The following is a 14,128-nucleotide window of genomic DNA, read 5'->3' on the forward strand; positions in this document are numbered from 1 at the left end:
CAGTCCAATTTTCCTAGCAACAATCTTGGGCAGGGTGTGGACATCCACAGATTGTAGAATGAGGTGTTTAGCGTACTCTGACCTACATCTCGTGGAATTAGATGGGTCCAGGTGCTGTAATCTGATCAACCCCTTCCAATAAGAAAATATCTTAAAACCTCCCTTTGAAAACAAGAAAACTACCTAGATAGAGGAAATTATCCCAGCCATAGGGAACTAAGCAGCATATTCTGTTGCCTCTTATCAGAGTCTGGCCCTAACTGGCTATGTGTTTGCAGGCAAGCCATTTAGCCTCTCTGGGCTTCTGTTCAATGAAGGGCTCTAGGGGATTTCTATCTATTATTTTGCGCTCAGTGTTCACAGTTTAGTCCATTCACTTCAGGGAAACTTTCTCCTGTACTTCTCTTCTTTGAGATATAATTGATATAAAGTGCACAATGTAGTGTGAAGCTTGATGACTTTTTAGGCACACACACACACACACACACACACACCCCTCATGTAACCACAACCCTGATCAAGGTATGAAACATTTCCTACATCCAGAATGTACCATTGTGTTTCTTCCAGCCAATACCCCACACTCCAGGTTTAACCACGGTTCCGACCTCTCTCACCATGGCTTCTTTTTGCCTGTTCTTGAACTTCATATAAAATAGAACATACAGTGTACTTTTGAACGTCTGGTTTCTTTCATATAAAACATGATACTTTGAGATCCATCCATGTCATTTTAGGTAGATTTTTAAAACTGCAGTTGAAAATTCTGGAATAGAAAATTATTCCTGGCTTTTAAAAATAGACACGCCATGTACAGGAAGGATGGGGAGATTTTCTAGGTCAGCAGAGGGTGCAGCGGTGTCTCCTCTGAGACCGGAGATCTTGATTCAAGCTGCAGAATGTGATTGTGTGGCTGATCCAAAGATTTTATGAACGGTGAGTAAGGGGAGGAGGAAGGGGAGAGGGGAAAGAGTGGGAAGGGGAGGGTGGGCGAGGAAGAAGGCAGGGGTGCAGGGGAGCTGTGGGAGCTCACGCTTCCTTTTCCGGCATCTACTGTTCTCTCAGATCAAGTACAGTTGTGTAAACAGATCTGTGCCTGGAATGTAAGGAAGGAGGGAGGGGAGCCAAGTAAGTCAGGGACTACTGGAAAACAGGAAGAACTTGCCTGAAATAGACTAGCTCGTGCCTTCAGGATGGGACTCCTAGAGAAGCCATCAGGCCTGTGAATCAGGCACAGCGCAGCAGAAGCACTACCTGGCATTGTGCTGTCCAGGCCTGGGGTGGCACTGTCCCTGTCCTGGCCCCTGTACTAAATAGTCAAGTATTAATAGGCCGGCCGAGCAACTAGCCAAGCGGAGGCCCCCGTGGCTTAGGGGCTCGTCTTTACTCAGAGAGATGAGTGTGGGATTGGTGGGGACCGTCCCTTACGGTCCCCACTCATCTTCCCCTCCCACTCCGCCCCCAGCCAGCTGCTGTCAGCATCAGGGCATTGAAAACTTGCATCACACTGCAGGGAACTTTGTAGTCGTGAAACAGTTCATCAGAGATGGCGGGTGGACTTTTACCTTTGAATCTTTGTTCGTAAACAAATGGTGCTGTACCGAGTGGGAATTCCATACCATCTCCCAATGCATCCCATCATTAACAGGTTTTTGCCTCTTTACTTGCATGTTTCTTAACTGTGATTATTATTTTTTTGAGATAGGGTCTCACTCTGTCACCCAGGCTACAGTGCAATGGCATGATCTTGGGCTCACTGTAACCTCTGCCTCCTGGGGTCAAGCAATACTCCTGACTGAACCTCCAAGTAGCTCGGATGACAGGTATGTGCCAGCATGCCCCGTTAATTTTTGTACTTTTTGTAGAGACAGGGTTTCACCATGTTGTCCAGGGTGGTCTGAAACTCCTGGGCTCAAGCAATCCACCCACCTCAGTCTCCCAAAGTGCTGGGATTACAGGCGTGAGTCACAATGCTTGGCCTAATTATTTGAATGAAGTATTAAAAAAATATTTTTTGCTCTGACCAAAGCTGATCTTGTATTCTGCCCCATTCTCTGTTCACTTTATTATTTCCTTATAGGCGTTAAGCAATCGGACACTTCTGTTTACATACTAACAAAGCCCGTGGACTCAGGTACACTGAGGATTCAGTTGCTGCTGTATCCATTAGGACTTTTGGCCTTGAAAAAAATCTTTTAAAAAAAATTTAGACTTTTTTTTTTTTTTGAGACAGAGTTTCGCTGTTTAATGCAACCCTTGCTCCCTCACTTTCTGCCCCAGTTTCTATTGCTGCCATCATTTTGTTCATGAGTACCCAAGGTTTAGCTCCCACTTATAAGTGAGAACATGTGGTGTTTGATTTTCTCTTCCTTCATTAATTCGCTTAGAATAATGGCCGCCAGCTACATCCATGTCACTGCAAAGGACACGTAAAATCTTATCTTTAAAAAAACAATGTCAGCCGGGTGCGGTGGCTCACACCTGTAATCCCAGCACTTTGGGAGGCGGAGGCGGGTGGATCACCTGAGGTCAGGAGTTCGAGGCCAGCCTGGCCAACATGGTGAAACCTCGTCTCTACTAAAAATACAAAACATTAGCCAGGCATTGTGGCAGGCACCTGTAATCCCAGCTACTAAGGAGGCTGAGGCAGGAGAATTGCTAGAGCCTGGGAGGCAGGAGGCGGAGGTTATAGTGAGCCGAGAACATGTGCCACTGCACTCCAGCCTGGGCGACTCCATCTCAAAGAAAAAACAAAACACAACAAAACAAAAAAAAATGTCAAATCCAGGGCCAGTGAAAATTTTTTTCCAAATTGGCCATGCTCCAAAGTGGATTTTTAAAAGTGGAATGAACGATAATGGGACACAAGTATACACCTATTAGAATGGCGAAAATTCCAGTAGCTGGCAATAGCAATTTCTGGTGAGGATATGGAGCAACAGAAGTCTCATTCATTGCTGGTGGGAAAGCAAAATGGTTCAGCCACTTTGGAAGACAGTCTGACAGTTTCTACAAAGCTAAGCATACTCTCACGATATAATGCAGCAATTGCACTCCAAAGTATTTACCCGACTGATTTGAAAACTTACGTCTGCACAACAGTTGGCACTCAAATGTTTACAGCAGCTTTATCCATGATTGCCAACATGGAAGCAACTGAGATGTCCTTTAACAGGTGGGTGAATAAACAATCTATGGTATATCCATACAGTGGAATACTATTTAACAATTAAAAAGGAATGGACCCTCAGTCCAAAAAACAATGTGGATGAATCTTGAACGCATATTGCTAAGTGAAAGGAGGCATCATGAAAAGACTGCATATTGTATGATTTCATTTTGTAATATTCTGGTAAGGGAAGAATTATAAAGATAGAAAACACATTCATGTTCATCAGGGGATTGGGGAAAGAGAGGGGAGGAATAGGGAAAGCATCCAGAATTGTTGTATGGCCATGAAATTATTTCATAAGACACTGTAGTTGTGGAGACATGACATTATGGATTTATCAATTAGGAGATTGGTAATCCCAGGATGGAATCCAGCCTGTGGCAAAAGAATCTAACTGTATTACAATGTGGCATAACCTCACTGAAGGTGGCAGGAGAAAAGGTGCAGACCTAAGTAACTTTGGAAATGAGTGGAGCCTGCAGGACTAAAGACAAAAGAAACAATACAGAAATACTATACTCCAGCTGATAAAGTTGTTCTTATGTGCTTTGGGTTAACAATTTTGATACTTCTCTACATGTATACCTGGATTAAGAATATTAGTAAAAGATGATGGATGGTGGGAGGCAGGTTTCTCTCTATTGGAGTAAATGGTTACAGAAAGCCAAGGAAGTGCCTAGAATGAACCATGTGGTGCTCTGTGAGAGACAGTATGAGACATTAGTCTAGACTCATGTTTAGCTTAACATCAATACAGATGGATAATTATGGAAATAATTCTGGATATGTGTACATACACAGGTAGACACACCCTCATATATTTCCAAACTCTGTCTGCTGAGAGGGCCTAGACTCAATGAACCCTGGTAACAACAAGCACACTCACCACCCTGATTTTGGTTTCTAATGCCATTAAAGGAACCAGAGCTCCTTGGAGAAATGGCTGAGTTTAAGGATGTGATGGGAAATGCACCTGGAGATGAACCTGGAACCTCTTATAATCACAGAAGATAAGAAGGACCTCAGAAAACAAAAGCATGTGGCCAGGCGCGGTGGCTCAGGCCCGTAATCCCAGCACTTGGGAGGCCAATGCAGGTGGATCACTTGAGGTCGGGAGTTCAAGATCAGCCTGACCAACATGGTGAAACCCTGTCTCTATTAAAAATACAAAAAATTAGCCAGGTATGATGGCAAATGCCTGCAATCACAGCTACTTGGGAGACTGAGATGGGTGAATTGCTTGAACTCGGGAGGCAGAGGTTGTAGTGAGCTTAGATCGCGCCATTGCACTCCAGCCTGGGTGACAGAGCAAGACTCCATCTCAAAACAAACAAACAAAACAAATTAAAAATCACAAAAGCATGGGGTTACATCTAAAAAACACAGGAGACAACAGAAAGGGCTCCCAATGGCCAAATCCAGAACCATTTGAGCAACAAAGTAAATAATGTAATTTGGATTATAACCCAAAGTATAAAATAATAACTGTGTGTCTGTAGTTAGATAAATAAGTGATTGAATAGCTAAATACACAGGGTAGAACAGACAAATCTCGTATTCAGAATTTCAAATAATCTATGTAGATACTTGCTTCTCAAAGAGGTGGGACATAACTTCCCACAAGTAAGTGTAGGCTGTGCCTAGTGACTTCCTTCCAATGAGTAGGGTGTGGAAAATATCAGGGTTGGGACAGAGACTGCCTCAGCCAGGTCATGAAGGCCAACATCAACAGTGATAAGTCATGCTGATGTATGGACCCTTGATGTGATGCAGTGAGAATGGCATGTTACTTCTGAGATCTTCCTCCCAAAATCCTAACCCCAGTCTAATCATAAGAAATGTGTCAGACAAAAGTAAATTGAAGGGCCTTTCTGCAAAATACCTGACCTCTCCTTAAAACTGGAGAGGTCACCAAAGACAAGCAAAGTCTAAGAAACTGTCAGAGCCAAGAGGAGCCAAAGGAGACACGACAACTTAATATAATATATCCTGGATGGGATCCTGGGACAGAAGACAGACATTACATGAAAACGAAGTGGGGGCCGGGCACAGTGGCTCACACCTATAATCCCAGCACTTTGGGAGGCTGAGGCGGGCAGATCACTTGAGGTCAGGAGTTCGAAACTAGCCTGGCCAACATGGTGAAACCCCATCTCTACTAAAAATACAAAAATTAGCTGAGTGTGATGTCAGGCATCAGTAATCCCAGCTACTCAGGAGACTGAGGCAGGAAAATTGCCTGAACCCAGGAGGCGAAGGTTGTAGTGAGCCGAGATCGCACCATTGCACTCCAGCCTGGGCAACAGAGCGAGACTCCATCTAAAAAACAAAATGAAACAAAACAAAAATGAAGGGAATCTGGGTAAAGCCTGGACTTGATTAATAATAAGTATGCGTCAGTGTTAGTTCATTAATTGTGACAAATGTGCCATAGGAATGTAAGATATTAACAATAGGGGAAACTGGGTGTGGGGCTATAAAAACTCTGTGTTTGCTTTGCAACTTCCTGTACATCTAAAACGATTTTAAAATATAAAGTTTACTTAAAGTGGAATGGATAAATACAGCTAACATTTATGCCAAGGTAAAGAAAAATTTTGTTCACCAGAAATTCTCTGAATTGTATCAAAAATCTAACAATGAATTTGGAAGATGTGCTTTGATGAGTGCTTCTGGAATCCAGGCTGAGCCTCCGTGCTCCCTACTGCAAAAGGTGATTCCTCATCCTCTAGATATGACATAAAAAGAGGGATATGTTTTGTACAAGGATAAGTTTTGCTCATGAGAGGAATGCAGATAAGAAGTGGGAGAGGGAAGGCCCAGGAAGTCAAGTGGAGAGTGGTAGGAAAATTGTGAAGGGGTGTGAGAAAGCTTCCTTCTTCAGCAACGCCTCCTTAATCATTCAAACTCTGGGTGGGTGTGAATTTTTAAAATTTTAATAGAAAACTGATGAAGAGGCTAAGTTTTACATTGGGGTAAAGAAAGAGGAATGTAAGATGTCAAAGCTTTTAAGCCATTTTATTTAATAAAGACCTACAAGGATTGACGTTTTTTGGGAATTAACAGGAATCCTCAGTAGGGCAACTCAACACTAGTCCTGGGATGGAGGATTTCAAGGCAATGGGATCTACCTGTCAAGGGGCAGAGAGGACCACCAGGTGACGTCTGGAGAGATGCTGATTTAAATTGTTGACTCAAACTGAAAATTACCTTAATAACAAAAAGTTGAGTGCTATCTCAGACCATTGGAGGGTTAGTCACTAAATCAAGAGCATCATGCTGAATCACTGCTACTGCTTCTCTCCCTCTTCCCCCGCCCTCTGAAACTATGGCCAGACACTGGCAAAGTTGTGAGGGAGTCTAGGGTCATTTCTGGTTTTCTTTCCCCAGCCCACCTATTTTCAATGACCTTCTCCCTTCACTACCCTCTCGAACTCCATCTCTACAAGGTTTCTTGCATCTTTAAGTCATGAACACGATAATATCAACCGCTAAGTTCCAATGGCATTTGCCCTAAAAAACAAAATCAGGGGAAAGAAGCAAATCAAGTAATTTCTAAGGCTTTTAGGCTCTGTGGTTTTAACTTGGTCTGGGAAAGGTATTCTGAGTAGGCTGTTGGTATTAAAATCATGCGTGATGTTCTCACTCATAAGTGGGAGTTGAACAATGAGAACACATGGACACAGGGAGGGGAACATCACACACTGGGGCCTGTTGGGGGTTGAGGGGCTAGAGGAGGGATAACATTAGGAGAAATACCTAATGTAGATAACGGGTTGATGGATGCAGCAAACCACCATGGCAGGTGTGTATACCTACGTAATGAACCTTCTTCTGCACAATGTATCCCAGAACTTAAAGCATAATAATAATAATAATAAAAACCATGCATGAATGCAACATTCCTCCAAGTGTGGCTCCTGGACCGAAAGCATCAACGTCACCCTGAAATGTGTTAGAAATGCCAAGTCTCAGGCCCTACCCCAGACCAACTACACGAGTGACTTGGGGGTGGGCCTCGGAATCTGTGTCTTAGACTCTCCAGGTGATTCTGATGTTGTCCTAAGTTTAAGAAACACTGATTTACTGAGTCCCAATCTTCCCCACAAGGCCAAAGCGTGGGGTGAGGGTTGTGCACTGTGAGTGGCTCTAAAAGCTGATTGCAGGTAAGAATCACCTGGGAACTTAAAAAAAAAAAAAAAAGCTTTCCTTGCCTGGGCCCCATCCCCAGAGGCTCTGATTTACGGCCTACTTTTCAAAGCCCACCCCCCCAAGTGGTTAGAATCTGCAGCCAGTGCTGAGAACCCCTGCTCCAGGATCCAATCCCAGGCCTTATCTTTTCCTCTAAGGTCCTTTGCTCAAACTGGAGCTATGAAGGGCCAGCATCAGAATCCCCTGGAGGCCTTTTAAAACCACCTCAGAGTATCTGATCCAGGAGGTCTGGGGTGGAATCCAAAATTTGCATTTCTAACAAATTCCCAGGTGAGGCCGAGGCTGCTGGTCCAGTGATTCCACTTTGAGAAGCAGTGATGTAAGGTTCAGACCTGAGTGTCTGCCTGTCAGCCTCACTGCCATCCGGCCTGCCCCACATATACATAGAGGGACTTTGAATGAGCAGCAGTTGGATTTGCTTGAAAATATGAAAAAGCTGGAAGGGCCTCCGTGTACTTCCTCGTGAACACGGGAGCCTGTTCCCTTCCAATCTCCACATTGGCTCCTTCTCTCACCTCCTGCATAGCAGGGTCAGCTAAATAATGGTTCCCAGAGGTGCGTGTTCTAATCCCTGGATCCTGTGATTGTGCCGTTAGATGGCAAAAGAGATGCAGCCGTGATTCAGGATCTTGAGATGGGGAGAGGAGCTTGGATTACTTGGGGTCCCCTAAATACAATTACTAGAGTCCTTATAACAGGGAGGCGGAGGGAGGTCCGACTCAGAAGGCGATGATATCACCACTGATGCAGGATGCTCCTCTGCTGGGTTAGAGGAGGGAGGCTGAGCCATGGGCCAAGAGGCCACGGAGCAGGCTCTCCCAGACAGCCTCCTGGGGGAGCACAGCTGCGCCCACACCTCGATTTCTGCTCGGAAAACTGACTTCGGACTCCTGACCTCCAGAACTGTGTAAGGAGATGTTTTGTGCTACCAAGTTTGTGGTAATTTGTTAGCAGCCACAGGAAACTCTCTCTCTCTCTCTCTCTCTCTCTCTCGTTCTCTCTCTCTCTCTCATTCTCTCTCTCTCTCACTCTCACACACACACTTTCACACACACAGCAAAAGCAGCAAGAGGCCATGGGAGAAATCAGAAATCATATGAGTTTGTCCAACACATTTTCCTATAACCCACTTTCTCTCCACAATCCTGTGAAATAAGCAAGGAAGTAGTGGTAGTAGTAGTGGTGTACCCATTTTACAGATGAAGAAACAGTCTTTGCCACTGTCCGTTGCTAGTGGGTAGGGGATTTGGGACTCAAACCCGGAATCCGAGGCCCTGTCTCCTGTTTTCTCAAGCCCTGCCCCTCTGCTCTCTCAGCACATCCCCGGAGTCCATTTCCTTTGCTGAAAATAACGACTCACTCTCTGCTGGACACCTGCAAGGAATTACTCCAGTGCCTCCCTCGCTAACCTGTTGTTCATCACTCCGTCAGTTTGCAGGAATTGAATCACTGCTGCTCAGAAATTGCCAGGACATCTGCTTACCATCGCTGTCCCCAGGGAACCACGCTCTCTGACATTGCGGTCACCTCCACCTCTCTCCTTAGCCAGGGTTCTCGAATGCTTTTGGAGACATTTAGAAAAGGAGTTGGCACAGAAGCATCATGCTGGATGAAGACTGCTTTTCAGAAGACTTCGCCATTCAAGCCTGTTGAGCCTAAGGGTTTCAAACACGTCTCCCCACCCGCCAGTCACTGCTTGTCCTGATTCAAAGAGACTTGAATCTATCCAAGGAGTTGGATAGAGAGCAGCTTGTCATTGGTCAGACGTGGTCTTTTTTGCAGTCCAGGCACTGGGACAGAGGCCAGCAAGCAAACTGATCTCAAAGGTAAAATGGTAACATATGGGCTTCCTAGGGGGACGTGTGTCTCAAACACTGACAGAGTTGGCCACATTCTGCAAAGCAGAGGACAAAATCCATTTGCCACAACAGACTGTTAGAGGTGTTGGTTGAGTCACCTGGACTCACCCACCTTGCAGATGGGGGGCTTTTTACCTGATTGTGGGAACTTGGCCTGTTAAGAGTCTAACAAGATCTAGGTGATCAGAGAACTATCTTAAGAGCAAGAAAGCGCCAGGTGCAGTGGGTCACGCCTGTAATCCCAGCACTTTGGGAGGCTGAGGCAGGTGGATCATGAGGTTGGGAGTTTGAGACCAGCCTGGCCAATATGGTGAAACCCCATCTGTACTAAAACTACAAAAATTAACTGTGTGTGGTGGCACACACCTGTAGTCCCAGCTGCTCGGGAGGCTGAGGCAGGAGAATTGCTTGAACCCAGGAGGCAGAGGTTGCAGTGAACCGAGATCACGCCACTGCACTCCAGCCTGGGCAACAGAGCAAGACTCCATCAAAAACAAAAAGAAAAAAAGAGCAAGAAAGGCAAAAACAGCGTCTTGGGGTGGGAGCAAGGGCAAGACTGCTTCATGGCACATCTTGGAGAATGTTTGCTTGTGGATGGCCCTGCGCCCAGCTCTGGCTTCTTTCTGAGGAGCACCAAGGGGAACAGCATTAGAAATTGTCTATTAAAAGGGAAATAGAAAAGTTCTTGCAGTTAAAGTTCATATTTAGGCAGCATTTCTGTTTAATAACATGTAGTATTTTATAGGCTTTATGCTCTTCAATTGACATTTGAAACAGGTCTTAGAATGTCAAGGCTCCTGTACCTGGGGAAGAAAAGTGTGAGAGAGAAGGATGTGTGTCATATTCTAGTGCACTTTGAGACTGGATGAGCACACCTGTGGCGTGTGCACCAGGCTTGCTTTGATCACAGAAAGCTCTGATCACAGGTCACCCTCACTAGCAGCAGACATAGATGTGAAATTGATGTCACTTCTGTCACTTCATGTCATCGCCCAGAAACTCCATGAGGAAGGCCAATTTCCCTCATTTTGTAGATGAGGAAACAGTTTTTTGTTTGTTTGTTTGTTTGTTTGAGACAGAGTCTCGCTCTGTCACCCAGGCTGGAGTGCCGTGGCACGATCTCGGCTCACTGCAACCTCCACCTCCTGGGTTCAAGCAAGTCTCCTGCCTCAGCCTCCCATGTAGCTAGGACTACAGGCGCACACTGCCATGCCCGGCTAATTTTTTTGTATTTTTTTTTTTAGTAGAGACGAGGTTTCACCATGTTGCCTAGTCTGGTCACGAACTCCTGAGCTCAGGCAATCCGCCTGCCTCAGCCTCCCAAAGTGTTGGGATTACAGGCGTAAGCCACGGCACCCGGCCAACAGTTTTTAAGAAACTTGCCCAAGGTCAGCTGCTAGAAAATGGCACGGCTGGGATTTGAACCCAATAGCCTTGGCCGGAGCTCCGATCTGCTCCAACGTACCGTGTCCATAACAAGCACAGGTTTCCCTCTTGCTCTCCTCTGATCTTTACTGTCTGCATTTGAGAGTCAGGTAGGAAATCTAGACTGTCTGCCCTCGGCCCCACCACTTACACTCCACTTTCTTTTCATCAGAGGGTATTTCACCCTGAGAAAAAGAGTGAAAGAAATGAGCCAAAGAAAAGTTGAAGAACTCACCCAAAGTCATCCAACTACACAAAATCCAATGGTTCGGCTCCAAAGCCCAGACTCTTAACTGTTGTGCTAAATTAGGGATAAAAATAGAGCCTGTGATTTGGGTTATTTTTCACTTTTAATGAGGAAAGTGTGTTCCAAGTTTAATGCCTGCCACAAAATAGGTTCTCCATAAACACCACCTATTATTATTGCTACCACTAAATGTTAATTAACACAAGATAGCCGTGATGAACACTACTGGGTTTTTCCTCTCTTCTATTTCTGCTATAACATGTCACTTTTTATTGCTTTCTCTGTCTTCCTACATTTTCAGCTTTTACTTTATTTTACACACATTTCGAAGGCCTCATAGAGGAGACACATCTTGAGTTGTCTGTTGGGGGCCGTGTTTGTACCTGGTAACCCAGTGTAGTGGGACTAGGGGTTGACCCATGACTCAGTCACGAATCAGGTTGAGCTAATCAGATTCTCTCTCTCAGGAGTTTGGAATCAAGAACATGAAATACTGAGAGAAGATGATTGCTTGACCCGAGGTCTCCTAGAATTGGGTAAATCAAAGCCACCTTGACACCAGAGCTACGGTGGAGTGGAGAAGCCACCACTTTGCCGGGAGAGATGCAGAAGAATGAAACAGATGTGGGCAGAGAAGACAGGCCACGTGATTTCATTCAAGGTAAGGGAGTAGCTTCAATCCTGAGTTCAGTTCCAGCCTAGGGCGGCCTATTTTTCATGTCCCTGAATTCTAAGAGCTTCTCTGGAGTAAACTTCAGCTAACTCCCATATCTCTTGAGCTAGTTTGAGTCTGAGTGCATCTCTCTTCCTTGCAATAAACCTGACATTAGCTCTGCCTCTTCTGCAGAGTGAACTCCTGGAGCCCCATGAGGGCTCTTTGACAGTGACCCTCAAAGAAATATCTGTAGCCCCCCACAGAGATGCACAGACCCTTAGGGATCTGCAAAACTGAGCTATTCTTATGATAATACTAAGCATGATGTTACCAAATCATGAATGGGTAAAAGATCTATTCAAAGTGTGAGGTGGGTTTATGGATTTAATGTGACATATGAAAAGTTATTGATACAGTTTGAAATTTCTCATTCCAAGTAACATTTAAGAAATTACCACTTTTAAGCTTTGGTGTCGTATCAAAGAATATCCACAATTGTCTGGAAAGGAGTATCTAAAATACTCTTCCCTATACCAACTACATAGCTAGTACGGATGGATTTTTTCATGCACTTCAGCTAAAACAACAGATGGAATGTGGAAGGAGAGATGAGAATCTACTTGGCTTCTGTTGAACCAGATATTCAAGATACTTTATTGCTTTAAATGAATTCACAAATACTTTAATTAAATATCTCAGTTTTGGGCCAGGCATGGTGGCTCACGCCTGTAATGCCAGAACTTTGGGAGGCCAAGGCGGGCGGATCACATAAGGTCAGGAGTTTAAGACCAGCCTGGCCAACATGGTGAAACTCTGTCTCTACTAAAAATACAAAAACTAGCCGGGCATGATGGTGCATGGCTATAATCCCAGCTACTCAGGAGACTGAGGCATGAGAATTGCTTGAACCCGGGAGGCAGAGGTTGCAATGAGCCGAGATCACGCCACTGCACTCCAGCCTGGGTGACAGAGTAAGTCTCTGTCTCAAAAAAAAAAAAAAAATCAGTTTTAATTTTGAATATGGTAAGTATAGATAAGTAAGAGGCTCTTTGGGCTTCTCGATAATTAAGAGCGTAAAGAGGTCCCAAAACCAAAAAGTTTGAGAATGACTACTCTAGTCTAACCACCCCCATGGCTCAGTAGAACCTTCTGCAGCATTCCTGAGAGCGGTCACTTAGTCTCAGCACAATCTTTTTCTGGAATAGGAAGTTTATTCTTTTTCCAGTGATCCCATTTTATACATTGACCTGAAGTCTGTGTCCTTGTAACCATCCCCTAGTAGTCCCACTTCTAGCCACAGAAGTTGAGCATGACGGTGTCTTCCAGGCATCTTCACCTATTGGAAGGCAGCCATCTGGCCTCCGCTTTCTTAGAGAAAGCTGCCCAGCTGCTTCAGCCTCTCTCCTCTAACTCGGTTAGTGAATCCTTCATCATCCACTTGCCCATATTGGTACTCATTCCAGGTTTTCACTGTTTCAAGCGCCTTTCTTTCTTATTTCTTCCAAGGTTAAGGGTATTTTTTAGATAGCTGATGTTTTTATAAACCTGGCCTGAGAAGAGTTGAGAGCCCCTGCAGTAATGTTAACCAGATTCAGCTATGTGGTTCTGTATTTTGTTAGTTCTTGGTATACCTCCATGCGCTTTTGTGAGCACCCTCTCCGTTTACTGCAAGGATACACTTGTGGCCTCCTCCTTTGCCCTCCCTGATCTCTTGTCTTTACCCTCGCCTCTCCTGGGAAGGGGAAGACTTCTTCAGACCCACATGAGGCAGGCCTGTACTTTGCCAGTGAAGCCCGTAACGGGTGGGCGAACCCCACCCAGGTTTCAGGATTACCAGCCCACTCGTTTTCCCCAACCCCTCTTCTCCGACTTCACATTTATCTGTAACGAGGATGATATTTTGATCTCCGTATGTCTGTCTCCTGTGTCTGTCTCTCGTGTCATCTCGTACCCAGACAAGGAAAGGGATGTTACTTAATGGTTTCTCTGAAATTCTGATTTTTTTTTTCTTGAATTATAGGCTTAAAAAGCTAATCTAATGTGGCCGGGTGTGGTGGCTCATGCCTGTAATCCCAGCATTTTGGGAGCCTGAGGCGGGCAGATCATGAGGTCAGGAGTTTGAGACCAGCCTGGCCAATATAGTGAAACCCCGTCTCTACTAAAAATACAAAAATTAGCAGGGCATGGTGGCATGCACCTGCAGTCCCAGCTACTTGGGAGGCTGAGGCAGGAGAATCATTTGAACCCGGGAGGTGGAGCTTGCGGTGGGTGGAGATTGTGCCACTGCACACCAGCCCAGGCAACAGTGTGAGACTTTATCTCAAAAAAAAAAAAAACCACTAATCTAATCTTTGAATTAGCAAACTTTAAATGAGCATAAACTCACAAAGACACACCCTCTGACATTAGCCTTGACCACTGATAGACTCCTTGGGACAGATGTTAGGGAATTATTCTCATATGGAAATGAGAGCACTTTAAAAAGAAGATACGTTTGGTAAGAGGAGAAACATGAACTGTCCTAGAAGTAGGGGAGAGGGAGCTGGGGAGGCGGAGGA

The 14,128-nt window shown here is 45.0% G+C and overlaps 1 protein-coding gene across 4 annotated transcripts in view; it reads left to right on the forward strand.

The window, feature by feature from the left end:
• Positions 1-810: 810 nt before the first annotated feature.
• Positions 811-14,128, forward strand: part of ECRG4 (ECRG4 augurin precursor) — a 43,338-nt gene continuing 30,020 nt past the window's right edge. Inside the window, exons 1-4 of one of the 4 annotated variants that reach the window (XM_077958585.1) lie at positions 812-936; positions 1,706-1,823; positions 8,816-9,210; positions 11,383-11,576. In XM_077958585.1, coding sequence (XP_077814711.1) covers positions 11,519-11,576 — 58 coding nt within the window. In that variant the 5' untranslated portion in view covers positions 812-936; positions 1,706-1,823; positions 8,816-9,210; positions 11,383-11,518. Of the gene's footprint in view, positions 937-1,705; positions 1,824-8,815; positions 9,211-11,382; positions 11,577-14,128 lie in introns of all 4 variants that reach the window. The other 3 variants (XM_077958586.1, XM_077958587.1, XM_077958590.1) reach the window with 3 other exon arrangements.

The sequence above is a fragment of the Macaca mulatta genome, chromosome 13, assembly GCF_049350105.2.
Source record: "Macaca mulatta isolate MMU2019108-1 chromosome 13, T2T-MMU8v2.0, whole genome shotgun sequence".
NCBI lineage: Eukaryota > Metazoa > Chordata > Mammalia > Primates > Cercopithecidae > Macaca > Macaca mulatta.